The 27,378-nt window shown below is 30.0% G+C and overlaps 4 protein-coding genes across 8 annotated transcripts; 3 read left to right on the plus strand and 1 right to left on the minus strand.

Moving 5' to 3' along the window:
• Positions 1–873: 873 nt before the first annotated feature.
• On the plus strand, positions 874–3,746 carry CYP85A1 (6-deoxocastasterone oxidase). 4 transcript variants are annotated; one of them, XM_019211956.3, is made up of 9 exons: positions 874–1,221; positions 1,306–1,627; positions 1,717–1,866; positions 1,940–2,185; positions 2,279–2,365; positions 2,467–2,545; positions 3,077–3,183; positions 3,279–3,403; positions 3,516–3,746. In XM_019211956.3, exons 1-9 carry the CDS (start codon positions 1,031–1,033, stop codon positions 3,523–3,525), a joined length of 1,317 nt encoding a protein of 438 aa, XP_019067501.1. In that variant the 5' UTR covers positions 874–1,030; the 3' UTR covers positions 3,526–3,746. The 4 variants fall into 4 exon arrangements, with proteins under 4 accessions (XP_019067501.1, XP_069149193.1, NP_001234263.1 ...); XM_069293092.1 differs by having other exon boundaries at positions 3,279–3,402; positions 3,501–3,746; NM_001247334.2 differs by having other exon boundaries at positions 919–1,221; positions 3,502–3,727.
• Positions 3,747–8,198: 4,452 nt separating this feature from the next.
• On the plus strand, positions 8,199–9,906 carry LOC101251942 (probable UDP-arabinopyranose mutase 1). The gene is made up of 4 exons (XM_004232090.5): positions 8,199–8,576; positions 8,671–8,921; positions 9,000–9,168; positions 9,244–9,906. The coding sequence occupies exons 1-4, from the start codon at positions 8,271–8,273 to the stop codon at positions 9,574–9,576; spliced, it is 1,059 nt and encodes a 352-aa protein (XP_004232138.1). The 5' UTR covers positions 8,199–8,270; the 3' UTR covers positions 9,577–9,906.
• Positions 9,907–10,180: 274 nt separating this feature from the next.
• Positions 10,181–17,884, minus strand: LOC101251638 (tRNA (guanine(26)-N(2))-dimethyltransferase 1). 2 transcript variants are annotated; one of them, XM_026029595.2, is made up of 13 exons: positions 17,610–17,884; positions 15,351–15,635; positions 15,167–15,254; positions 14,612–14,733; positions 14,255–14,394; positions 14,098–14,170; positions 13,699–13,787; positions 13,501–13,606; positions 12,558–12,770; positions 11,544–11,738; positions 11,328–11,405; positions 10,552–10,849; positions 10,181–10,448 (listed from the first exon to the last, which is right to left on the minus strand). In XM_026029595.2, exons 1-13 carry the CDS (start codon positions 17,736–17,738, stop codon positions 10,444–10,446), a joined length of 1,821 nt encoding a protein of 606 aa, XP_025885380.1. In that variant the 5' UTR covers positions 17,739–17,884; the 3' UTR covers positions 10,181–10,443. The 2 variants fall into 2 exon arrangements, with proteins under 2 accessions (XP_025885380.1, XP_025885379.1); XM_026029594.2 differs by having other exon boundaries at positions 10,380–10,849.
• A 6,317-nt stretch (positions 17,885–24,201) lies between these two features.
• On the plus strand, positions 24,202–25,447 carry LOC101261580 (MYB-like transcription factor EOBI). Its single transcript, XM_004233610.5, has 3 exons — positions 24,202–24,515; positions 24,613–24,742; positions 24,829–25,447. The coding sequence occupies exons 1-3, from the start codon at positions 24,368–24,370 to the stop codon at positions 25,268–25,270; spliced, it is 720 nt and encodes a 239-aa protein (XP_004233658.3). The 5' UTR covers positions 24,202–24,367; the 3' UTR covers positions 25,271–25,447.
• The last annotated feature ends 1,931 nt before the right edge of the window (positions 25,448–27,378 follow it).

Here is a 27,378-nt window from a genome sequence, read left to right on the forward strand (position 1 = left end):
AAGGGATGAAAACAAAAACTTAACTGCCAATTTTTTGCTTTCTTAAACAAATAGCTAATAACCAAAAAGGAGTCGGTGATCAAATTAAAAAAAAAAAAAAGAAGTTGGAGACTCTTCAGATCTTGACTAGCCATTTAAGTCAATTGGTTGGATTGCATGAAATACAAGTTGCACTAAAACTTACTTCCCTCGGTGAAATGATAAAAGTACTTCTAGAGATCGTTTTGTACCGTATATTAAAAAAAATAATGCATGTGTTAGCTTTATATATTACTCCTTAATCATAGATTTTGGGTTTGAGTACTGAGTCATACCCCAAATATAAGATTTTGAAGCACAAATTCAAATATTTATTAGAAAGATAGAAATAAAGAAAATAAATAAATTAACTCTGCAGTAAAAGACATTGCTATTTATGAAGTTTTTGTTACCCGAGGCTCAGAAACACTGACCTTTTTCCTTTGTAGGGCGTGGGGTTTTAACGTATTAGGCCACCTCCCTACCACAAATCCCTCTATATTTCTTTTTTAAATCTATCTATTCATATAAATCAATTGTTTCGATTAATCAAGATTTATATTATTTGATATTTGAAAATAATCAATATTAGTATCATTTAATATTTGAAAATTACTAATTTCATTAGATTTTTGGCAAAATAAGCCAGATAAAATCTTCATTTCCATTTTAACAATTAGACTGATTCAAGTTTATATCGAATAAATAAAATATAACTATATTAAATTATGTATTTAAAAATTTAAATCACAAAACTTTTGATTAAAGATCACAGAAAAAAAAAACCCATCGAACCACAAGGTTAGTGGTCCCTGTGTCCTTTTTAAGTGGGAAAAAAACCCATCTCCTGTTGATGTAGGAGAGTCTATATAAACAGAGCACACGCTTGGCTAAACTAATATGACTCTCTCTTGTGAAGTATAAAGGCAAGTAAAGAAGTCCATACCATTTAGACTACTACTCTGTCTGTGAGGTGGTTTGGTAACTTCTTTTGAAATTTTGAGGTGCATCAATGGCCTTCTTCTTAATTTTTCTTTCATCCTTTTTTGGCCTATGTATCTTTTGTACTGCTTTATTAAGATGGAATCAAGTCAAGTATAACCAAAAAAACTTGCCCCCTGGTACTATGGGTTGGCCACTTTTTGGTGAAACTACTGAGTTTCTTAAACTTGGTCCAAGTTTCATGAAAAACCAAAGAGCCAGGTAAATCTCGATTGTTCAATCATTTATATGATAAGCCACTGTGTGTTAACATAAATTCTGATTATAATTTTGTTGTACTATCAGATATGGGAGTTTTTTTAAATCACACATACTTGGTTGTCCAACAATTGTTTCAATGGATTCAGAACTGAACAGATATATACTAGTGAATGAAGCGAAAGGACTGGTCCCAGGATACCCACAGTCTATGATAGATATTTTAGGAAAATGTAATATTGCAGCTGTCAATGGTTCAGCTCACAAGTACATGAGGGGTGCATTGTTATCCCTAATTAGCCCTACAATGATCAGAGACCAACTTTTGCCTAAAATTGATGAGTTTATGAGATCCCACTTAACCAATTGGGATAATAAAGTTATTGACATTCAAGAGAAAACCAATAAGGTCAGTTACTAACCCAAGTCTTTTTGCCAAATTTATTTTCTTTCCTCTGTTTTTTTCCTCTGTTCTTATATATACGAGTTTTCAATCAGATGGCATTTCTATCATCGTTGAAGCAAATTGCTGGTATTGAATCTACCTCTTTAGCTCAAGAATTCATGTCTGAATTTTTCAATCTAGTGCTAGGCACTCTTTCACTACCTATCAATCTTCCAAACACCAACTATCATCGCGGATTTCAGGTAGAATTTCAGAATACTGTTATTTATGATGTTATCTGAGAGCATCTAATAATCTAGGAAAAATATTTTTCAGGCAAGGAAAATTATTGTGAACTTATTACGAACACTCATAGAAGAGAGAAGAGCTTCAAAGGAAATTCAACATGATATGCTTGGTTACCTGATGAATGAGGAAGCAACACGATTCAAATTAACAGATGATGAGATGATTGATTTAATTATAACTATTTTGTACTCTGGATATGAAACTGTTTCCACCACTTCTATGATGGCTGTGAAATATCTTCATGATCATCCAAAAGTTCTTGAAGAACTTAGAGTAAGTTCAAAAAAATTAAAAATCAGTTAATTAACTACATGGCTATTTTAATTTTTTCTTAATTTTATAACTTTATTTTTTGTTATTCTGCAGAAAGAACACATGGCTATTAGAGAAAAGAAAAAACCTGAGGATCCTATCGATTACAACGATTACAGGTCAATGCGGTTCACACGAGCTGTAAGCGTCTAATATAACACGTTAAATTACATCGATAGTGTATAACATGAAATAAATCAGCATATTGAATCTATATATATATATATATTTTGATTGTGCAGGTGATTTTAGAGACCTCCAGGTTAGCAACAATAGTAAATGGGGTTTTGAGAAAAACAACTCAAGATATGGAAATAAATGGTAAGTACTATTTTGTGGGAAAATCTCATGCATGTTAAATTATAGTTTTTTATCCATTGATCGTTTTTCGCAAGTTATTCAAAGAATATCTACGCACTAACTTCGTTTATGTGATCTTTAAAAGTAAAGATAAGCCGATGATTTAACATTCCAATTATTATTATATATAAAACTTAAAATTAATGTTTATTTGTTATGGTATTTGAGTGATTTTGGTGAAATTATGAGCATCAGATGCAGGGACAATATTCTTCTAATTTAGACTGATTAAAATGTTTAAAATAATAATAGATGTATATAGTATATGATCATCTTTTGTGTTATGGACCCTCTAATACCACAATCCACATGGCACACCTACCATTCCAGCCTATACAGTTTCCCTTCCTGACCCATGTGTCGTCTCTTAAACTTTTTGGGAAAGTACAATTTCCCTAATATTATTTTTTCCCATCATATAATAATTTCATTAATTCACAACTTTTATGTATACTTGGTCTTATTATTACTTTTTTATGTGTATCTTTTTAGGGTATATCATTCCTAAAGGATGGAGAATATACGTATATACAAGGGAGTTGAATTACGATCCAAGACTTTATCCTGATCCATATTCGTTCAATCCATGGAGATGGATGGTTAGTATCGTTGAAAATCGCGCGTATCCTATATTATCTATGCTGAATTTGATTTTTAAATCGGAGTTAACAAATAATTATGGTTCTTATTATAGGATAAGAGCCTGGAACACCAAAACTCATTTTTGGTATTTGGAGGTGGTACTAGACAATGTCCTGGAAAGGAACTTGGTGTAGCAGAAATTTCCACATTTCTTCATTACTTCGTAACAAAATACAGGTATTTAATATATAAACATATATAATAAAAAAATTATTAATTTTATCTCGTATTTGATGATCTGTTACTAAATTGAAGTTGTATTATGGTTTATGCTGATGGGAAGAAATAGGTGGAGATAAACTGATGAAATTCCCAAGAGTTGAAGCACCAAATGGTCTACGGATTAGAGTTTCAGCTCACTAACTATCAATTCATGAATGTACAGAGAAAAAAAAATTCAAAAAAAAAAGAGAAGAGATTTGTAGGATGCAAAGCTAAGAGTAACATGGGATGTACAACTTAATTATTATTCCCGCTAACATAATCACGAATTAAACACAATTTTTTGCAGAGTTAATAATCTTATACAGTGTTAATTACTTTTACGCCTTTGTTATAAAGCAAAAAAAACATACAAATAAATGGATAAACCCGAAATCATTGAAGTACTGGCGCAAAAAAAAATGAAAATTAATTAGTACAAGCCCAATTAACCTTTCTTTTTGTTGACCGGCCCACACATTATTCAAAGCCCATTAACCTTTCAATATGATAACCGGCCCATACATATTCAAAGCCCATTAACCTTTCGAATGAAGACCGGCCCACATATATTTAAGCCCATTAACTTTACTTTATTTGACCGGTCCATACATATTTAAGGCCCATTAACACAGGAGTTCTCAGTGTATAGTAACTCAACCAGCAGTCTGGTATGGTCCAAAGGTTAAATAAAGGGCTTCAAAATTTTGAGGCTCCAAAACAGTTTTAGTAGTGAATTTTATAATTTATTTTTTTATTTAAAGTACTATAGAAGGTTGTTTCAAGTACAAAATTTATATATAATTAAATAAAATAAATTATCTCTTTTTATATTAAATTCTTTTGAACTTTGAATATATCAAATTTTATATTAATAAATAATATTTTTACTGTAGGATCCAAGATAACGTATGACAAACAAATGGTTTACAATTTTATTATTAGAATTAGTTTTATTTTCATGAATAATAATGTTATGAAGTTAAATGCTATATATGTTTTAGGAATACTACTATTGTATCTAGTCTCATAAGAATAAAATAAGCAACCCTACCTTGTTATTTTTTTGGTATATATGTATAAATTAATGTATTTTATTAAAATTAGTTATAAGTTACAAATTTTAATCAAAACTTTTAAATATTAAAAATAAACTGATAATAAATATATTTATATTTCATTACTTACCAAAATTAGAAAATTGTTTTAACAATTATTTGTTTTATATTAAAATTATTAATTTAAGCCTACAAAATAAGACCTACAAACCCAATAATTGTTACTTATACCTATAATATATTGGATCTCCTTTATATAATTGATCAATAATTAATATGTATTCATTATTAATTTATATATTTATTAAAAATAAGTTCATCTTTTTTTTAATAATTAATGTCTGAAAAATAGGATATATAGCTTTTTTGAGTATTAGATTCTCCTTCACTACTAAAGAATAATGGACATCAAAGTTACAATATTCTGAACTTCTTGTAAAGTAATTTGTAATTGTTGATGACTATAAAAAAATTACATGTCACACATCTGAAAACAATTAACTCTTGATATTTTTAAACTTTTTAAGCTGATTCGTCAGGAAGGAGCACTTGTATTTTCTTCATTGATAATTGCATGCGACTTCTTATGCTTCATAAATATGTTAAAATAATTTCGTGAATTATAAAAAAAGGATAAATATATTAAAATAAGTTTCATGAATCGAAAAAGGAAAAGAAATTATCCAATTGTTAGAGAAATTTATGGAATTATTATTATCATTATTTGCAAATTTTTTAATTAAGTCAATTTTCCATGATTCAAGACTCGAGCTAACCACAAGTATAGTTTATTTTTAACTTAATATTTATTTATTATTGCGCTTTCGGATCGACTAGTTTTCTCCTAATTTTTATTAGGAAAATTTTTTAAAATGTCAATATTTTAATATTTAAGAGGGTTCATTAGCAACATTTTCAATATTTAGTAAAAATGTCAAATTTTAGTTTGTTATGTATCTTATTTATGTTCTTATTATTTCTAAATCAAGGGAGAGAATATTTTTAAAAAATGTAAGGATCCTTAATTTCCTCATCACTTACATTTTCAAATAAAATTTAAATTTTGTTCTTTTTTTTTTGCAAAATTTTTATCTTTTTAAAATTATACTCATTCCACAATATATTTTATTTGTACTTATTATAGTTTTTTTATTAGTTTGTATTCATTCCAATATGTATTTCGAATGTATCTATATAGTCATTTAAGAAATATATATGTATTCATATTTTTTTCCCTATATAGTTATTTTTTTCTTCAAAAATCTTGTATGTATTAATTTCAATATGTATTTTATTTGTATTTTTATTTATTCTAGTTTTTATTTAGATTTTTGTATAATAATATATAAAATACAAAAATATTAGTATGATGAAAAAGTGAATGAAATATAAAATTGAAAAGAAATAATTGAATATTAAGTGTACTCATTCTTAAATAAAATAAATAACTAGTTGACATACCTTTAGAATAAATACAAATTAGAAAAAGATGTCAAATTCAGAAACAATGCAACATAATTTTTGAATGAATACAACTATTAATTGTAAAAATACATACCTGACTAAAACAATATCAAAATTTAATATATACTTCCAAATTTATGAATACAAAAAATAATAAAACTATGAAAATGCAAAAATAAATACTAACTGTGGTACATTGACATAACTATAAAAAAAACAGAATACAAAATGAATTAAATATATGAAATACAATTCCAAATCTATGGATACAAAATACAATAAAACAATGAAATACAAAAATACATACTGACTAAAACAACAACAAAATTCTTTATACACTTCCAAATTTATGAATACAAAAAACATTAAAACTATGAAATATACACAATCAAACTCATATAATATGTTACATTGACATAACAAACACACAACAAAAAAATAAACAGAAAACGAAATACAATAAATATATGAAATACAAAAATAAATACTAACTATAATATAATGAAAATTCCATATACACTTCCAAACGCATTGTAACATGGACTTTTTTGAATCTTAAAAATAACTAAACAAATTAAACTAAACATGCAATACACAGAACATGCAAAAAAAAAAACTCTCTAACAAATTGGTCTTCTTCAACTTCATGGTTATGAATTTGTGTGGGATTATCGATGGATTCAGGCATTTTTTCCCGTCATATATACTCCTTAGATTTAGAAGTGGAACCTACATTGTTGTTTAATTCTTGAGTGAAAAACAAATTAAATGATGAGAAATCGGAAGAACTTTGATTATTTTGTTCAATACCTCTAGTAACTCTTTTGAAAACGTCCATTGAAGAGAGAATTATTTAGTCTCAAACCCTAAAAATGTTTTAAGAACAACTATAAAACAAAAAAATTAAAAAAAAACACTAAAATCAGTAAGTAAATAAATAAGGAATCTGAAAAACATAATACCCAAATCAATGTTAATCTTCAAATTAAATCTTGCAACGAAATTAAATGAGAATAATAGAAAATATTAATATATTGAATCGAAAATATGTGGAATTGATTTGGAAGAATGTTAGAGAGAGAAATTTAAAAGAAGCATAACAAAAGAGAGAAAAATCTGAGGATTTTATTAGGAAGAAAATAAAAGAGAGAAATTGATAAGTTTAAGAGAGAGAAAAATTAAAATGACATTAATATCTATCCAATTACGTTGGAAAATGTGTAATCTAATCTATGAGAGAGAAAAAAGGGTGTAAATAATGAGATAGAAAAATATTAATAATATCAAAATAATTATTTATTTTAAAATAATGACATTTTTGACATGATTACTAATATTATTAAAGTATAAAAATTTATCATTAAATAAATTAGTTTTTTTGACTAATTAGTTAAATTTTCCTTTTTATTATTAACGATGTTTTATTTTTGAAGTTAATTCAACCGCAATTAAAGGCCTAATTTCAAAAACTTTACGTATGTCGTACACCTACAAGCTTTAAACTTTTACTAAATTATTACTTCCTCTGTTCACTTTATGTGTTCATAATAAATTTTGCACATATTTCAAGAAATTACAAATTAAGTACTATATTTTTTAATCATAATATCCATATTAATTAGGTATATTTTGTGGACTTAGAATGAATTATCGATGCTAAAGTACTATATTTTTTAATCATGATATCCATATTAATTAGGTATAGTTTTAGGGGACTTAGAAATGAATAATCGATGCTAAAGATTAAAAAAAGAAAATATTTTCTTTTGATATACTAAAACAAAATAAAACTTTATTTTTGATAGATAAAGTAAAAATAAACTATCATAATAAATTATTAGAATTCTTCATTGTAACGGTTGGCTTAATATTTCACACTTTATATTTCTTTCATAATAAAATAGATTCATATATATGGTTATTGTTATTGACTTTGTCAAAAGTATGCAATATCTGTCTTGTACTTGCCGTTATTGACAACATGGCTCAGATTTCATATTTTAAATAAAATTATTTGTCAAAAAACTTTACTTCATAAAAAAAAAAACTATGTATTGATAAAATATAAAACTTAAACTATAAGCGATTTATATGCATAGAGTCATGTTGCTAATAACGGCTAATATAGGAAGGGGCATTGCCTGCTTTTGACAAAGTCAGTAACAATAATATTTTACCACACCCTACACGTGTCATCAACCTATACTCTGACTTTCAATGTATAAAAGCTCTTCCCATTTCTCACTAAACAAAAAAAATATATTCTTCCCATTGCTATAGTATTAGCAAAATTTAAAAAGAAAAAAAAAAAATCTCTCGAAATGGCTACTGTTCCTTTGAAAGATGAGCTAGACATTGTGATACCAACGATTAGAAACTTAGATTTTCTTGAGATGTGGAGGCCATTTTTCGAACAATATCATTTAATTATTGTGCAAGATGGTGATCCTTCAAAGACTATTAAAGTTCCTGATGGCTTTGATTATGAGCTCTACAATCGTAATGATATTAACAAAATTTTGGGTCCGAGGGCTTCTTGTATTTCGTTCAAAGACTCGGCTTGTCGTTGCTTTGGTTACATGGTGTCCAAGAAGAAGTATATTTACACTATTGATGATGATTGCTTCGTAAGACATCGATCTCCTTATATCATATGGTGTTTGTAGGCTTTTTTTTTTATAGTTTGACATTGTTTGGTTTTTGTGAAAATTGAATTGATAGGTTGCAAAGGACCCAAGTGGGAAAGATATTAATGCATTGGAACAACACATAAAGAATCTTCTTTGTCCATCAACTCCCTATTTTTTCAACACACTTTATGATCCATTTAGAGATGGTGCTGATTTTGTGCGTGGATACCCTTTTAGTCTACGTGAGGGTGTTTCAACTGCAGTCTCTCATGGATTATGGCTCAACATTCCTGATTATGATGCACCTACTCAACTTGTCAAGCCTCTTGAGAGGAATACTAGGTCTCCTCTTTATTAATTTTACTTATATCAGTTACTTTTAGAAATAAAAATTATATATAAAGTTTAAATTCTGAATAGGTACGTTGATACGGTGTTGACGATCCCAAAGGGTACACTCTTCCCAATGTGTGGTATGAACCTGGCATTTGACCGTGATCTTATTGGTCCTGCAATGTACTTTGGTCTCATGGGAGATGGTCAACCTATTGGACGTTACGACGATATGTGGGCTGGTTGGTGCTGCAAGGTTCGCTACTTTTATTATGTGATTGAAATACGCGGATATTTTTACATAGAACTTAAACTCTGAGTGAATTGTCAGGTTATATGTGATCACTTGGGATTGGGTATCAAGACTGGATTACCCTACATCTACCACAGCAAGGCTAGTAATCCTTTTGTGAACCTGAAGAAAGAGTACAATGGAATATTCTGGCAAGAAGAAATAATTCCATTTTTTCAGCAAATGAACCTGTCTAAAGAGTCAACTACTGTCCAGAAATGCTATGTTGAAATGGCCAAGCAGGTTAATGAAAAACTTGGGAAAATTGATCCTTATTTTGTGAAGCTTTCTGATGCTATGATCACTTGGATTGAAGCTTGGGATGAGCTCAATCCTCCTGCTAAAGAAACTACCAATGCTGCTTCCAAATAAATTATTTCATAGTTTTTTTATTATTTTGTAACTTTTTAGATTACTTGCAGTATCTTATTGCTTGGGATTTATATAATTTTGTCGTTGTGTACACACCACCCCTCACACTAAAGGAGCTAGTCATGTCCGAAGTTGTTACCTTAACCACAAGTAGGGGATGCCGAAGGCTGGTCTAGTGAACTTGGGAGTTGTAGGTGAAGTCTATATTTGGAGTATTTGTGGGCGTAAAACTCATCCTTTAATTTCTTGTAAACTGTAATAAACCATAAGGTCTTCACTTTTATGCGAAGATCAGATGAAAATTTTAATTTTCTTCTCTTTCCTACAAAACGTGTGGTTTCTACCCTCTATCTTTTGAAATATACAAATGATTAAGCAACAATTAATAATAAAAAGGACCCTTTGCATGTTTCGAATTTACTAATCCCAAATATACTAATTAAGAATTCTCATGAATAAATTTGAAGAACTGACCAGTCACTACTCACTACCATAAAACGTTAGACAAAACAGAGAGCAACTTTCTCTGAATTTAACTCAGAGCAGTATCATCTTTTTATCAATATTATGGAATTACTTTAATCGTCAAGCATCAGAAGAAATATTAACTAATGTTCGTCGACATAAAAGATCAAATAGACAACGCAAGCCATGTTACAGAGTAGTTTTCTGATAAATGAAAATGAAAAACAAAATTTAATACAGCACTGGAATTAAGATTGAAATGAAGGAAAAAAGGGACAAACAAAATAAATATAAATAGCCTAAAATACCTTTAAAAATTAAAAAGTATACTTGAGATAAACAAGATGAAATCCTCCCCATTATCGATAGACGTTTTCACAGTTATCAGAAAGAAGATGGATCTCACTCTGCAAGAAAATGCAGCAGAAGAGATGGATTATGATGGGATAAAAACTGCAGACACTTGGCCAAGATATATAAGTTATGAATCAGATTCTTCGGTCTTCTTACGCTTGGCTGCAGGCTCCTCGACATCCTCATGGTTGCTACCATTACCATTCTCATGGTTGCTACCATCGCCATTCTCATGGTTGCTGACATCGCCGTTCTCATTGTTGCTACCCTCGCCATCCCCATGGTTGCTAATTGCATTCAATGCTTTAGGACCCAAAAGAGACACATGCTTACTGGTGATCTGCCGGCCTGCCCTTAGTTTTGGACCCCAATTCCTCTCAGGATTAGGGAGGAAACGCGCAACCTTCTTGGCTTGTGCCTGGCTAAGGGATGCAACAGCCCGAGCAAAATTAGCCTGTAATATTCCAGATATGAGAATTAAAAGACTGTATTCTTGATTGAAAACACATGTCATCAACTTGTATGTGTACAAAAGCTAGTTTTTTCATGACGGACGTGTGTGTTGCTTCAAAATCACAGACCTCAGTGAAACGAGGAGTCTAGGCAAATTTAGTTTTTTCAAAAGTTATTGTGACTAGTGCAAAAGATGGATTTGCAGAACCAGAACCAAGTCTCCAGTTACATATGGTGATATCATATACATAAAATGATTCCCAGATATTGGAAGTCAAGGAGACGGGTGCATGAATTATTAAGAACATGGACCAGAATCTCACATTCATATTTTGTCCTTTATTAAAAAAGGAATATTGTCCTTTTTTTTTACACCTTTATATGTATAAATTCAATATAGTTTGGACCAAGAAGTATCCTTTATGCCATATGACAATGATGCGGTAAAATAATATCACTTCCAGAGGGTTAAAGTTCACCTGCAGAACAGGCTCCTTAGCAAGAATCACACTTCCAGACTGGTCAGATGGTTGTGCTTTCACAGGATGATTTCTGACCTGCAAATAGAACATTATCAGCTCAGATGGTAGAAGAAGGATGTCTTATTTTCAAAATATGAAACAAGCAAAGGCGTAAGCTAATACAAAGAATATCAAGCAAGAACTGCCAAAAACAAGCAAATGATTAAAACTTACCCAGCAACGCATGATATCCCAAATGACATTCATAGGAGCATCTGTTTTCAACCCCAAAGGATTCACATGAGTCCCTGATATGCGATATCCTGCGTTGATCACAGCAGAGCGAAATATTACTGCCGAGGGAGAAGTGCATTTTAGTGTTGCACAGAGATTGTGCAAACTCAGAAACAGAGGAATATCAGGTAGTTCCTGCAAAAGCACACTCTTGGATCAGAATTTAGAAAACATCCACCAAAAATAACCGATAAAACTGTTCCTCGTCAATATGATCTGCACTGAATAAATAACTGATTGAACTATTTCTCATCAATAGGATCTGCAGTGAATAACAAATGTCTCCAAATAACGAGTGAAGGACAAAAGTTTCTTTGCCCCCCAAAAAAATTGCGCTGCTGTGCCAGCAGTAAAAGTCATGCCATTACTTGTCAAATTCATCAATGTAGAACTGTGAGTGGATTGAAGGACTGGCATTCCTAACTGAATTTATATTTTCCTTCAACAAATTCGAAGCCCCATTACAAGATCAACCTTCACATTTGTGGTCATTAGAGCAGGTTAAGTCCTATTGACAAATTTACGATGTCTAATTGCGTTAAATACCTTCTTCACTATTATGCAATATTTCTTCAACAATTGGAACACAACTGTCATACCAAAACGAAAAGAAAAGACGTTACAATACTAGGGATTTGAACGCCAACTCAATCTCCTGATTCTGTGCAGAATTACATTCAACAGGAAAGGACAATTGAATAACATGTGATCAGAAGATTGTTTGCTCCTTATCCCCGAAAGAACATCAAGAAAAGGTTTATGTGCCTCTCATAGGAAAAGAGTTTAGTACTAAATCAGCAACAAGTGAAAAAGGATGTAATTGTTACTTTAATGATTTCAAGTAGTTTTCATTTCTTTAAAGTATGTAACATATTCTGGATATATTTAAAAGGAATAAAGAACGAAACAGCCTTATGGACAGAGGCATACTATAAATATTAAGACAAACCACACCTCTGATATAGTTGTCAATACAGCAGAGATCCGCTCATAAGCAGGATAGCGTTCCTTCATTGATTTCACATTTGCAAGCATGGCAGCTACCCATTCTTGATCATGAATGGGGGCAGACCATATGGGTCCACCCATGTTGAATTTCTTACCACAATCACTACACTCTTGAGGAACTGCAGGGCCAAATCCAGGGAGGCATCGGACACTCTTATCCTAGATAAGCAGAAAAATAAAACATATAACTGGCCATATTTGAAAATATGTATTAAAACAGTCTCTACCAAGGATTAAAAGGTACAACTAACTAACTCATGATCTAAGGCAAAGAGGAGGGACTTCCCCATTGAACATAAAAGAATCCAAAAGGGATTCCTCCAAATTCCTAGCAGGTCATCATTCTGGTAACAGCATGAAAGAAAGAACAATTGAAGAAACAAGCTTGCTAATAGGATTTAGATCGTGTTACACTTGCAGTAACAGAACACTGGGAGACTTCTAAAGTTGATTAAATGTTCTATTTTCTTGATGTTATCTTCTTCTTTAAGCAAGGAAAATTGATGTTATGATCTTCAATAAGCGAGATAACAAAATAAATTCTGTGAATTCAGATAACAAAATGCAGCATCTAAGCTTTATCTTAAACAAGGGGCACTCCATCCTCCAGAGCAGATATCATTAGAACCAACAGTCCACCTGAGGTCCAAGCATTTCTTTGGCAGGATATGACAAGAGTTGAAGGAAGAATTTCCACACAATAAGTGCTGGATTATAAAACTTGTGAGACTATGGGCTGATAAAGAACATTAGTAGGTACCATGAATCTGCATCTTTAGGCACTGATTTTTTCATCTACCAAGATTTCCAGATTAGAGTATAAGCTGGTCAATCCAGCACAAGAAGTTTGTATGAGCAAGACATTCAAAGATTGTGAATGTAGAAATACCTTTGAGACTGTCCTCCCAACTGTCTGAAGATGAAATGAGTCGCAGCCAATGCATTGATAGACATATGAGAGCTTCAAAGGAGTATTTTTCACATCACTTGCAGAACTGCAAGCAATTATCAGAAAACTCGCATCTATAGAGAGGAAGTTGATAACCTATGAAAAATTGACTAAATTGTAGAAAAGATGAACACTTACGTGTATATACGAACAAAAACGCGAACATAGAAATCCATCTGAACAGATAATACTGGAACTATATATCTCTTATATCGATTTGCATGGCTCTGAAATAAAATAATAAAATAAAAAAATTAAGAACTAAGAAAAATTAAAGAAGCGCCCATTATTTAGGATATGGGACCAACCGATCAACAAAACGAAGTTAACGAACTTCTAATTTCTATATTAAAATTACAAGTGACGGATTTTTTCTAGTTTGTTGATAAAACTTCAAAATGCTAACGGCAGCTGCTAATTTTAGGATAATGCAAAAAAGTATGTAAAGAAAGAAATTGCATGAATGTAGCCAGAAGCCCATAAATCATTAATCGCTGCTTAAAATAACTATAGACAAAAAGTTCACAAATGAAGTACCTCAATAGATGCAAGAAGGATCCGCAAAGCCATTTCATGACAATATTTTCCTCTCAAAGGATAGGAGCCATATCTAGTAGCAGATGAGATCACGTAAGCAGGATATAATGACTAATAAAGTTATTTAACGCCATAAGCGAAGGGATTATTTGGTTACTTGGAATAGCAAACTTCTCCATTTGCTGCACATAAGACTGCCATATCAGTTGCAGTACACATCAACATTCCTCCATCAGCAACAGATTGGACTGCTGAGTCTAAGAACACAGAAGGTGCTCCATAAGGATCGAGATCAACCTGAAACAACACTAACCCAAAATGTATGAATAAAAGCTCAGCTTGAAATAGATATTCAAAAAATTATTTTACACGCAAGTAACCCAGGATAAGAAATTTAATGTGCAAACTAAATATCCTGAACATGGTTGACTTACTAAACCAGCACCAAAGAACAACTTTCATTCATTAAAAGTTCAGAAGAATATAAATATGATAATTTATTGTATATTCATACCACATCAAATTCGTTTGGGTGGGTAAGCATATAAACCCTTGCATCAGCAAGGTGAGATTCCACCTTAGAGCATGCCACTGAACCATTAAACTTAATGTTTCTCCTGCAAGCTTCCACAGAGGCTGCAACATAAGGAATACCTACTCAAATACTGGATTGGACATTAGAAGTAATATCTGTATCACGTTATTATATAGATATTTTGAAACAAGACAAGTAAATTTTTTGGTTAAAGCTTATATAAAATTCTCTGAATTATGCCACCGTTTTTCTCATATTTATCACGACAATAAGGAATTCACTTCTATCCTCGCATTAATTTACAGTTTTAATACCTAAACATTAAAGCCAGTACCTGAATGATTTATATAAAACACACTCTTAGATTAGATGTTTCAAATCCATTCCATCAGACATTCTTACTTTTGTGACTGCTCAGTGATCTCTTGACCAGAGAGATGCATTTCATTTTCTTTTACCATGGTTGGCAGTGAAGGTTAGTGTCGTAACAGCTAGACATTTTATGCAGCACCCCCTAAACTGAGATAGAATTACCTTTGTCATTGTCAAGGGCCACGACCTGGCTAATTCCTTCTACTTCACGAGCATACCTTAAAGCCCTCAATCCAGAAGCTGAGAGAGCCTATTAAGTCACATTGAAAGAAAAAATGTTGGTCAACCACAGCAACAACCTCATTTTTGATAAGCGTTTAATAATCAACAAAACAGGCCAATATACCTCGAGAACTCGTGGAGGCTTTAGTTCTTCTCGGCCTTTTCCCCGCAGATTTTTATTCTGTTCCACTGGAATGCTAGATGATTCACCATGGGATGCGTCTTTCAAGACTTCCGATCCATCAGTGGATTCACCATTATGCTGCACTGAATCACCTGGGTTTTCCACTTTAGCATTAGGTGCCTTATTTCCAGCCTTGGTTCGTCTAGCTAACATTGCGTCATGTTCTAGCTTTCGTTGTGATATAAATGTCCTCAAAACAGCTATAGACATGTCTCTATTATTCACCTGTTGCAGGTAGTTTTTGATGAGCTAAAATAAGGTGGCTACCACTGCCCTTAAATGTTACCACATAGAATAGAGAATAAAGGGATGTAACTTTGAATGCTATTAATAAACCACAAAGTACCATACAAGCAAGAATTGTTCAGGGTGGCATGCCAAGACCATCGAGGACTAGATATTTGCGTACAAGTTGCCAATAGTCATCTTAAAAGGGCTAAATTACCCTGTCCTAAATATTTACTAGGTGGAAATTCCTGCATGAGTAAGTTACCATGAATTGAGCTGTCAGTCTGTCACAAAGTCAAAAACAAAGGAAATGTCTACTACTCCGTTTATCCTAAAAAGAAGGTACTAGTTACATTCTGAGCCCATGTTACATGGAGATGTAGACATGTGGCAAGAATGACATTTGCAAGATCCTTTTTAGTCCTCCAGAAAATTACTAAAACAGAATGTACCTATGTTGGACACTTAATCACACCACGGTAGATAAAACCTGATTTCACCAATAAATGAGTAAATGTAATATAGTTCCCAACTACCTCTTTTTCACCGAGAAGAAAGTTAACCGAAAAAAATAATAAGAAAAAAGAGGTTGACTTTAAGCAATTACATCTGTCAGAATCAGATGCGACATAGAGTTGAGCAAAGGATCAAATGGTTTGGTAATTCTTCATGAAGAGATGAATTATGAACATTTTGAATCAAACTCGGTATTTTTATTCGTCCTTTGTCGTAATATTTTCTCAAGGTTTGTAGTAATAATTAGTGTATCATTAACTAAAATATGTTGACAGTTGAAGCCACACAGAGCCGAAGAAGGATACATTTTGATAAAGAAATGACATTTTGAAAAAGGATGTTATCCAAAAGCCATTCAAGTAATTGTAGTTAAACTTGACTTGTTGACCTCTTGGCTTACGAACATACTAAGTAATTTTCGTCTGTAAAACCATAATGAAAACGACTTTTTTTGTTTATGCATTCACCTTGGCAGTGGAGTCTGGGGTTCCCGTGAGAGATAGTCAAGCAGCTAAGAAGCTCCACTCTAGACGAATACGATACAGAGACATTCCCCAAATGTGATTGGTATCCAATATCACTTCTGATCTTGGGCTCATTTATTTGTTCGTCCTGGTAAATACCCCTACGAACAGTGTTTTTTTTTTTTCAATTTCATTATCTACACAATTGTTTGTAAATAGATATGTTGGATTAATCTTATAATAAACATAGTTACATCCAACTTTTTAATTTTTTCCCTCATCTAAGGATTTTTCGCCAAAGATTGCACTTCAATAGTGCTTTCTGTTAAAGTCCGAGTAGAGCTTGACCTTACTGTTTTTCTACACTCTTCACTTTTGGCAATGTTGTTCTGTCTATCTCTCACACACGTTACAAGAACTATAATTCAAGAAGCACCTACATTCAAAACATTGCAAATTCTAGAAATTGTAGAACTTACAAAAACTTTGACCGAAAACGACATATAATAGGTTGGTTCACAATAAGAGAACACTCGAGCAGAATTAATCCTTATCCCTCTTCCTTGTGTGCATGTGGTATCTAAGTTTGTCCCAAAGTATCTAGCCAAGATCACACACCCTGTCTCTATTCCTTAAAATCATCTAGTTAAACTCACCCATTATTCAATAGCTAACAAGACTACCTTGGTAGATGCAATATTAGCACAACAGAGCTATAGCAGATCAGTCAATTGGCAGACTAAATAGACAGATGGAAAAATTCTACGCATTAGCCATTCCACCAGCATAGCTACATTAGAAGTACCCTGAATGAATTTTTTCCTTAATTTCTATATACTAATTTGTAATTGAACACATGTCTTGTCGCAATAAAAACTCTTTTGATAACTTGTCCAGTTAATTCTTACAGTAAGGCTTAGGCAAATAGGTAACTAGATAAGCACTTTCATATGAAGCATAAGAATCTGAAAAAAAAAGAAAAAAGAAGGACCTGGGAATTGTTGTAGAAAACTTCATTTTTGGCATGCATAAGAATCTCAGCATCTCCTTCTTTGATGATGGTGAAGTCATTGAGATCAAAAGAAGTTCCATTCTGCTTGTTTCCGTTGTCACCCGCCATTGACGGTTTGTGTGATAATGGAGAAACTAACGCCTAATTGCGGCAATTATGAAGCTCAAATAAAAAGAAATTTTGGGGAATGAAAGTGGAGACAATAAATATAGGAATGCACCACAAAAAACCCTAGTGCTTGCTCTTCGGCAGTTGCTGCGGTTTTCTAAATATTCTTTTTTATAAGGAAACACTATTGTAAGTAAAAAAAATTTAACCGGAGGGGAAATACATCAAATTCCTCCTGTAAAATTTATTTTAATACCATTAATTATATTAGGGTTTAAATATTTTAAAATAACTTTTTTTGATGATTGATGTGGTGAATAAGTAAAAAAATTAAAAATCAAAGAGAAAAAAATAATTAGGCTACTTTTATTTTTCTTTTTTATAATTTTTATGAATTAAGAAAACAAAAAAAAAAGAATAAAAGATTCAAAATTTAAATAATTATAAATGTGACAGTAATATCGTGTTGACGTGTCAATAACATGGAGCATGTGGGTGGATGTAAATTTACTTGAAACGGAATTAGGACGGTAAAAAAATATAATTAAAATTAAAGTACTAAAATAAGCTTTGCTGCTAAATTCAGTGAGAATGTTATATGCTTTCTCGTTTTTTTATATTAAAATTACATTGTTTTTATAATTTAAAAGAATTTTTTTAAGCAAAGTATAAATAGACAATTTTTTATTAAAAAAAAAAGATACTAAAAAATAAATTATTATAATTGATAAAATTTAAATAAATTTAATGTTTAACGGCTATCAGAGCTATTACCATCACTACTCCTTTCATTCCTTTTTAGTTGTACTTGGAATTTTATTAAGAAAAAAAATACTTGTAAACATATGCATTTTGACTAACATATTTCATGTTAATTATTTATTTTTATGTAGCTTAATTTTAGAATAACTAGTATTAAAGTCAAAATTAGAAAAATAATTATTTTTTTCTTAATTGTTTAAATTGATAGTTAATTTGCATCGAGTGTTTACATCATAATAATGTAATTTTCATTATACTAGATTTAATTGAAGTAATACACGTGTTAACTAATTATGGTTAAGTAAAATGAACTATAAATTTAAACACGACATGCACACATTGATTTTATATAAACATCCGATGAGAAAAAATTTTACCTCTATTAATTAGTGTTTAGTACTAGATCTCAGAAAATTATTTGAAAAGCAATTAATGTAAAATATAAAATATGAAAAAGTTGCCTTTTCTTATATATAAAAAATAACAAATAGTGAAAACTTTGTTTTTGAAATTATTGACAAATAAAAGTAAACAAAGTGAATATTTGAGTTTCAAAAAACTAGAAAATATCGTTACCAATCAAAAAGTTATATAATTAATATTTTAGAACCTTTTACTAATTTTGTTTATTCACCGTAAATTGACTTTTTAGATTAATAAATTTCATCTCATAATGTGTCGATATTAAAATATGCATTCGTTTTATTTAAGTTTTTAAATTATTTATTTCAAGTTTTAAAGTTTTTATTAAAAGAACTTTATAAAATATTTTATGATATTAAATTAAAATTATGCAATTGTTTATATTTATAAATAGTTTTTGACAATACGTCTAAAATGACATAATGCAAACACGTGGATAACATTTTGTTAGCTTGAATCCTTCTCTTTTAGTTTGCAATTTCGATCAAAGTCATATTTATAATTTTCATTTTTTATTTTTAAAAAAGTATTCATTTAAATAACTAATTGTTTTAAATTAGGCACAATTAAATTGTTATTTACTAATTTGTCCATAAAATATGTTAAGTTTATGTCAAAAAGAAAACTGGTAATAATTAATTAAATAAAAATGACAAGAGCTAATTTGAATTCCATCCGTTAGTCAACGAAGAGGAAAAAAAAATTATATTTCAAAAAGTTGAATGAAATTGGTTCTGTTAGTTGTATTGTTTACTTATTTTGTTTTGGTTCATTATTGATATCGATATTTTTAATTTTTTCGGTTTTAATGATTAAATGAGTATTGATAAATTAAATTAAAAAAATTTACTTTTTTTAACTAATGGGATGTATTATGAGAAAAAATTGTAATAATTCTTAAAATTGAGGGCGTTAGAGCAGTTACCGAATTAGTTTTTTTAATATATTTTTTTATGAAATACTTCTTTTTATTTTTTAAATATACTTTTTTCATAGAAAATTTCTTTTCACTTCTTTACTTATAATTTTTTTTCAATTATCCTTTATCAGATTAAGATTTGTAAAAAAATAAAAAAAAAACTAGGAGTTAAGTGTTGTAACAAAACAAAATAGAGTGGAATCAATTTATTTTTTTTACCATTTTGTAATTCCGGTTGTTATTTTTACAATTTGAAGTGCATAAATAAAATTGGACCATTTTCTTCTAAATTAACCCACTCAGAATTTTTATATTTTTGTATCGATTTAAAACATTTTTCAATTTTCTTGATTTTAAAAGATTAAAGCAAATAGTCAAAAATGTATCTCTATTTTTTTGCTATTAATTAAATTAGTTGTAGCCATGAGATATGACCAAATAGCTATTACTGAAATATTCAAAATTACTCCTTGCTAAATTGAATGAAATCTTCACATTAAACCAAAACGCACCCACTTATGTATATTACTTATTATACTCGTTTAACACAACCCATACCCAGGCTCACTATATAAATTAACCCAGGCTCACCAAATAGTTTGTAGACCCGTGCTGTTTTATCGTCATTCCTTTTAAACTGTACTAGTAAAAAACAATTTAAATAATTATGTAAATTTATACCATAATCTTTAAAATAATTTTGTAATATATATCTAACATAATTGATTTTTGATTTATTTGACTAGTTATTTTTTATATACGTTTTCCATTCAGTTAGATTTATTTTTATGTATCAAAAATTATTTACATAAAAATGACTATATTATTTATTTCTATAAGATAAATTAACTTTACTAGGAGTTTACTTTATCAAATCAAGATTATAATTATTTTTCAAAATTATTAATTTTGATTATTACCTTTTGATACATTTTTTAAGGACAAAAATAGTTTTTAATGAAAATAATAAATTTGTGTTAATTTATTAAAGTAGATAAATGAAATAATAAGATAAAATTATTAAATTACAAAGATATCCATTAAATAATAATTACTATCTCGTATATACAACACCTGGGGCCTTGTATCGGTCGGTTCGATTCGGTTTTAATGTCTTTCGGGTTGGCTTATTGGTTATCGGTTTGTAGAGATGTTATACCGTTATAGAACCATTAAGATATTGAGTTATCGATTTTTGATCGTTATCGGTTCGGTTATCAGTTTAACCATTGAGATTTGACACAAAAGAAAAAAATATTAAAAATCACTTAGAAACAAGGTGACAAACCAAATAAACCATGCACTCGAGCTCACAAGTTATATTTTGCTAAAAAACAAACACTTTTACATCGTAGAATAATCAAGTGTTTGAGACAATAAAAAATAAAACTAGGAAATTAAACTCTAAGTCGAGGACTTTATATACCAAATGGTATAAATATAATTATTTAATTTACTATTGGATTATCGGTTAACCCGTTAAAAAAAAAACTTTAAACCCTTAAGAACCGATAACCCAATAACAAAAAAAAAAATTAAAACCATTATCAAAAACACTAAACTAATAACCCAACACTATAAACTAATAACTTTTTCATCAATTCAACTTATCAATTTTGATTCGATTTTGCACGGCCCTACCCTAGACACTATTGACTAATGATTTTGAGTCAATAGTGTATGATATGGAATTTGTGTTCGAGTATAGGACTTGGATCAACATCCGGTTAATTGCGACAATTTGCAAAGCCCATGCAAGGGTAAGATTTGCTATTTCTGGGCCTAGCGGAGTCTTCAATAGCTAAGAAATCAAAAATCCTAAAAGAGTAAATTGTACATATTGTTAATATTTTTTTTATATCATCAAGATATAAAAATTTATATCAACGTTAAAGAATTATTTTTATTTGGGGAATATCATAAGGTTTATTTGCCCTTTTTTTTGAAATTTGCGAAGCAGCGAAAGGAAATAATAAGTGTTCTAGTATTCTCTAGAGTCATCTTTTTAGTTGCCATGCACCGATAAAGGGGATATCTTTATTATCAACCATACACGTATAGTGAATTAAGTTATTAATACTTATTTATTAATTTGGACCACAAGAAAGTTGAGTCCAATGTAATATAAATTAAAAAAAGACTTTGGAAATTAAGATTTTACTTTAATTTGGAAAACAAATGTGTGTATACGTATATTGTTTACTCTTTTTCTTTATGCAAAAATGTGCGCTAAAAGTGAATAATAGAGAACAAGACTGAAAGTACTAACGATTAATTACAACTTAAAATAAACCTTATTTTACTGTTTAAGCTGTTAAACTATACAATATTGTGTAATACTTATCCACATTTGTGTGTAAAATTGTTTAAAATTATACTTTAGTTATAGGCTAAAAAATTATTTTCAATGTTTTTTTTTTTTAAAAAAAAAGTTTGACTTGATACAACATTTAAGTAAATAAAAAAGACTTCTCAATTTTATGATCTTAAATCAAATTATCTTAGATGTATCAAAATGTACTTTAATCTTGTGATTTTGAACATGTCAGATAAAAACTGAAATTAAAGCAAGGTGTTTGTCTTTTAGGTCGAGTTGTTTACCTCTCCTATGTGGTTTGCGAGCTATTACATAGAAGCAGAGATTTTTCCCTATGTACACCCCAAGGATAGCGATTGCGGGTTTCCCATGTCATTAAAAAATAAACTGAAATTAAAGGTTATCAGAATAAGAACTGAGTCACTACTTTTAAAATGACTAAAAAAATAAATCATAGATCCACATTTTTTGCCTATAGAATATAAAATGGGTAATATTAAAAATTAGTAGTTATATATTCGTCAATAAAAAAATATCATGTGTACAATATAATCATTCGATCTTTTTATTTTTTTTTATTTCATGCGTTTTTTAGGAAAGTGAGTACACTCACTTTGCCACGTCAGTTCTTAATAATCACTTTAAAATTATTAAGACGGTATTTAAACATTTATATAGTTAAAGTACAAAAGTAAATTTGAACACTTAATTCAAAAGTAGTTCGATGTATTTTCTCCTTTTAAAACAATATATATATATATATATCTATTAATTTAACGTAAATATCACATTTGTATAGCTATTGCAATCGAAGGGGAACTTGCGAAAAAGGAGAGGAGATGACCACCAACTTTCCATCTTTGATTAATTATATCACCATCAAGTCAAGCTTTTTCCCCTCTCAACAAAATCCAAACTAATATCTTCAACAATCTCTGGATCACAATCTTTTACAAAAGCATAGGTAATTAATTAATTAGTGGCATAATACACATCATTACCTATATATGGCATTACTTACTTAAACTAATGTGTTTAGCCAATTAAACAATTCCTTAAAATACTAGAAATGCTACTTGACATCGTAGGTTCACTACGTGTCCAACTTATGACTCATTAACCTGTCCTTTTTTACTTATTCTAATGCGCCATTATCCCCAAATTACAACCCCAGAAGCTTCGATCTTCTCTGCTTAAAATATTAATTAAGGCTGCTAGCTGCATTATTAGTACTTAATTAATTATGTTTAAAACTTACGGCCGAGGCTTACGCACATCAACATTTGTTACAAAAGCATTGGTTAATAAGCCATTTTCAAGGGAACATGCCAACAACCAAGCACTAACTTCAATTTTTTCACGGCTTAGTCCGAGGTCATTAGGCTTTCGAATTTAACTTTTATATATTGATAGTGTAAAATAAACGTTATTATGTTATTAGATTATTAATAAATAATACACATAAGCATATACTATAAATCATAATAATGGAAAAAAGAGCATGTTCTCTTTTGCTACAAAACTATCGATTACGACATATTTAAATGAGTTAAATTTTTTTATAATACTGTCGATATATATAAGTTAATCAGTGTATAATTGAAGCATGCATGCAGTTAAATTCTGTTACGGAATTGCTAATGCTAAATCCAAATATATACTTATCATATATCAAGGAATATTTGTCCTTAATTATCTTTGTTGGTACGGTTCTAATAAGATTTCCAAGGCACACTTGTTTCTCACTAGTAGGTTAATAATCATGTGAGGTGCACCATGGGATAACACATGGCAGATATCACGAGGTGTAACGAAAGATTTGGTAATAAAAATAATTATATGATACTATCTGACTTAACATAAAATTTAATTCAAATAAAAAAAATTTTAAAATTTATAATTTAAAATGAATTTTTAATACTAAGTAATTATCTGAGTAAAAATCATTTTATTAATATTATAATTAAATTATTGTTAATTATAGAGCGTGAAATCAGTATCGCTAGTGCTTTTAAAGTTAGTGAGGTCAGATTAATGCATTAAAAAAGACGGTAAATTGACAGGGTGATGAGAGTATATATATGGTAGAGTAGCCTGTGACTAATTCTGTCATACAAACAGGAGACAACATATTACTAATTAGTAAATCAAGAAGATTTAATTAGTGAAAGTTACTTAGCAATTTTATTACTTCATTAACCAAAAAAAATGGTTAGAGGAATGATGGGTTGGGGTGTTAATACTGATGAACAAGGATGGAGAAAAGGACCTTGGACTCCTGAAGAGGATAAGCTTCTCTCTGAGTATGTTAATTTGCATGGTGAGGGAAGATGGAGTTCTGTATCTCGTTGTGCAGGTATTAATTATAAATATTGAATTTTATTTCTTTATGTTTTGATACGACGTTTTTAAGTTGTTACAAAATATGAATGTTCGTTCGTTCGATCGTTCAGGATTGAACAGGACTGGGAAGAGTTGTAGACTAAGATGGGTGAATTACTTGAGGCCTGGACTTAAAAGAGGTCACATAACACCTCAAGAGGAAGGGATTATTATTGAATTACATGCTTTGTGGGGCAACAAGTAAGTAGATCAATTCTTTCTAGGATATTTAAATTTTCCTTTGGTTCGTTTGATGATTAATTCGTTGATGATATGGTAATGTATAGATGGTCAACAATAGCACGTTACTTGCCTGGAAGGACAGATAACGAGATAAAAAATTACTGGAGAACACATTTCAAGACAAAAGTAAAAGTTCCTGTAAAGCAAGATAAAAAGAGAATTCTGAGGCAGATGAGAAACCAAACACAGCAAAATTATACAAACGTATCCACAACGGACATGTCACCTCAAGCAGAAGAAGTGATCATGATCAAGAGCGATGACGATAACATGTTCAGTATTAATTATAATAACGATGAGGATCCGGTTGAGTTGCCACCAGTGACAACTATTTCAGACACATGGACGGAGAATTTTCCGATGGATGGGTTGTGGAACATAGATGATGAGTTGAAGGTGGCAATTCAAAATCAAGCAGCTACTGCTAATTGTTCTTACGGAACTGATTATGCAGTAAACTTATATAATGGAGGTTTTATTTTCTGAAAAATAAAAGCGTTCATAATGGAACTAAGTAATTAATTAGTCAGATGGTACGTGTATGTTCAAAATGCTTTTAATTTTGAAGAAAAAGATTTGGTACAGTACAAGTGATTGATTATGGTTCTGTATGATGATTTGTATTTAATTAACATGATTAGTGAATTTGATGAATATCCAAAATCAACTTCTTTTATAGCTATCGAGAGTATAATCTGAGTGTTTCATTTGATTTGATTCTAAGTTATGATAATCTTTGAACTGGAATAAATTGACTTCTATTAGCTAGCTAACTATAGGGTTAATGAATACCAATAATTTGAATGTGTCATTTTGTTACCTATCTCTTTTATTTCATTCATCATTTCTTTCTTTATATTTATTCATATTTCACACTATAGAACCAAAAAAAAGAAGAGCAAAACTCAGACAATGATACAAATATCACTACATAAAAAATTAAGTTTTAGCGGCAATTAATTAGCAATCACTGCTATATATATACTTGTAGCGGTAATTAACACTTTTTATATGTCCCTAAAAGCTTTAGCGACATTGGATCTAATGACACTTTAACTAATGCCGGTAAAAACTTTAGCACTCTTTTTTATGTGTCTATTCATTACTGCTAAAAGTTATTTTTATCATAGTATATGATGAACTACTAAAAATACAAATTAACCGTTAAATTGAAAAGTAAAAAAAAAAATCACACATGAGAATATTAAATATACTTCTATATAAATTTTATTGTAATAAAAAAATTAATAATCAACAATATAAATTTAAAATCAATTTTTTCACTTCCGTCCATAAAAAGGATATATCTTAATAATTTATGTAACAAAAAAAATAGGGCAACTTTCACATATAGCAAATAAAAAATTTATATTTGTATGCTATAACAAAGTTTGCATAATTGCGCTCCATAGCAAATATAGAAACTGTATAATTCGCTATACATATAGCGTTGAAGCAAATTATATAAAACAAAGTGTATAAAACAAGAAAGAGAAAGACAATTGAGCACAGAACTGTATAAAAATGAAGTATACAAAACAAATTGTATTATTATAAGTGTATAGAACGATTATATACAATTTGAATTTGTATAAAATGAGAAAGAGAGAAAGACAAAAGAGACTTGACAAGGAATATACAATTGAATCGAATTGTATAAAACGAGAAAGAGATAAATTAGATACAATTTGAAAATTGTATAAAACAAGAAAGAGAGAAAGGCAAAAGAAACTGGGCAGATGAGTATTTTTATTGTATAACTATAAGTGTAGAGGACGAAAATATATGTACTTGCATGTGTATATACAATTTTCTCACACTTTATACAAACAGAAACACAATTTATACATTTCGCTTCTGTTTGTATAAGTGAGAAAGGCGACGGTGGCGATCGAGATTTGGGAGAGTGGCGAGCGAGATCTAGAAGAGGGGAGAGAGGGGAACAAAATTATATGTATTTATACAATTTTTTCTGCTTTATACAATTAAATTTTTTTTTATATACTTGTGTTTGTATAAAAAGTGAGGAAGCGAGCAAGAGATTGGAGGAGAGTGGCGAGCGAGATATTTGGGAGAGAGACGCTTGACAATTTTTTTGCAAACATTTACTATGGAGCTCAATTAAATCAAACCCTAGTTACTCCATCTATTTTAGGTTATTAGTTTGCTATTATATATAATTCTTCCAAAAAAAAATATAAGGCACTTTATTAACTATCTGTTCTAAATCGAAAATTAAGGAATATACAAAACTTTTTTACCATATTAAAATGGTTATATTCATCTGTATTTAGTTTCAATGAACCACGCCTAAAATGTAAGATGGGTCTTAGATTTTTCGTTTGACTTTGACTACATCGTGTACCAATAATCTTCACCATTTGGAGCGTGTGTGTTGACTTTGACTCTCTCATAATGACACACGTGGATAAATTTATGATATATTTATGATATAGTGTGTGTATATATATATATATTAAGTTCATTGAACTAACTTTCTATGTTAATTAAGTAGTCTAGTGAGTAGCTCAAATCTCTAAAACATCTGAACCGACGACTCCTGTTTTAAAAAACAATTTGACGAATATGTATTT

Source organism: Solanum lycopersicum, chromosome 2, assembly GCF_036512215.1.
Source record: "Solanum lycopersicum chromosome 2, SLM_r2.1".
Taxonomy (NCBI): domain Eukaryota; kingdom Viridiplantae; phylum Streptophyta; class Magnoliopsida; order Solanales; family Solanaceae; genus Solanum; species Solanum lycopersicum.

Coding starts and splice junctions, on each gene's coding strand:
- LOC101261580 (XM_004233610.5), top strand. CDS start 24,368: ATGGTTAGAGGAATGATGGGTTGGGGTGTTAATACTGATGAACAAGGA. Junction 24,516..24,612: donor TTCTGTATCTCGTTGTGCAG/GTATTAATTATA, acceptor TCGATCGTTCAG/GATTGAACAGGACTGGGAAG. Junction 24,743..24,828: donor CATGCTTTGTGGGGCAACAA/GTAAGTAGATCA, acceptor GGTAATGTATAG/ATGGTCAACAATAGCACGTT.
- LOC101251638 (XM_026029594.2), bottom strand. CDS start 17,738: ATGGCGGGTGACAACGGAAACAAGCAGAATGGAACTTCTTTTGATCTC. Junction 15,636..17,609: donor TTTTCTACAACAATTCCCAG/GTCCTTCTTTTT, acceptor TACCTGCAACAG/GTGAATAATAGAGACATGTC. Junction 13,607..13,698: donor GTTTTTGTTCGTATATACAC/GTAAGTGTTCAT, acceptor AATTGCTTGCAG/TTCTGCAAGTGATGTGAAAA.
- LOC101251942 (XM_004232090.5), top strand. CDS start 8,271: ATGGCTACTGTTCCTTTGAAAGATGAGCTAGACATTGTGATACCAACG. Junction 8,922..8,999: donor CCTCTTGAGAGGAATACTAG/GTCTCCTCTTTA, acceptor AATTCTGAATAG/GTACGTTGATACGGTGTTGA. Junction 9,169..9,243: donor GGGCTGGTTGGTGCTGCAAG/GTTCGCTACTTT, acceptor GTGAATTGTCAG/GTTATATGTGATCACTTGGG.
- CYP85A1 (XM_069293092.1), top strand. CDS start 1,031: ATGGCCTTCTTCTTAATTTTTCTTTCATCCTTTTTTGGCCTATGTATC. Junction 1,628..1,716: donor TTCAAGAGAAAACCAATAAG/GTCAGTTACTAA, acceptor GTTTTCAATCAG/ATGGCATTTCTATCATCGTT. Junction 2,366..2,466: donor CAATGCGGTTCACACGAGCT/GTAAGCGTCTAA, acceptor TTGATTGTGCAG/GTGATTTTAGAGACCTCCAG.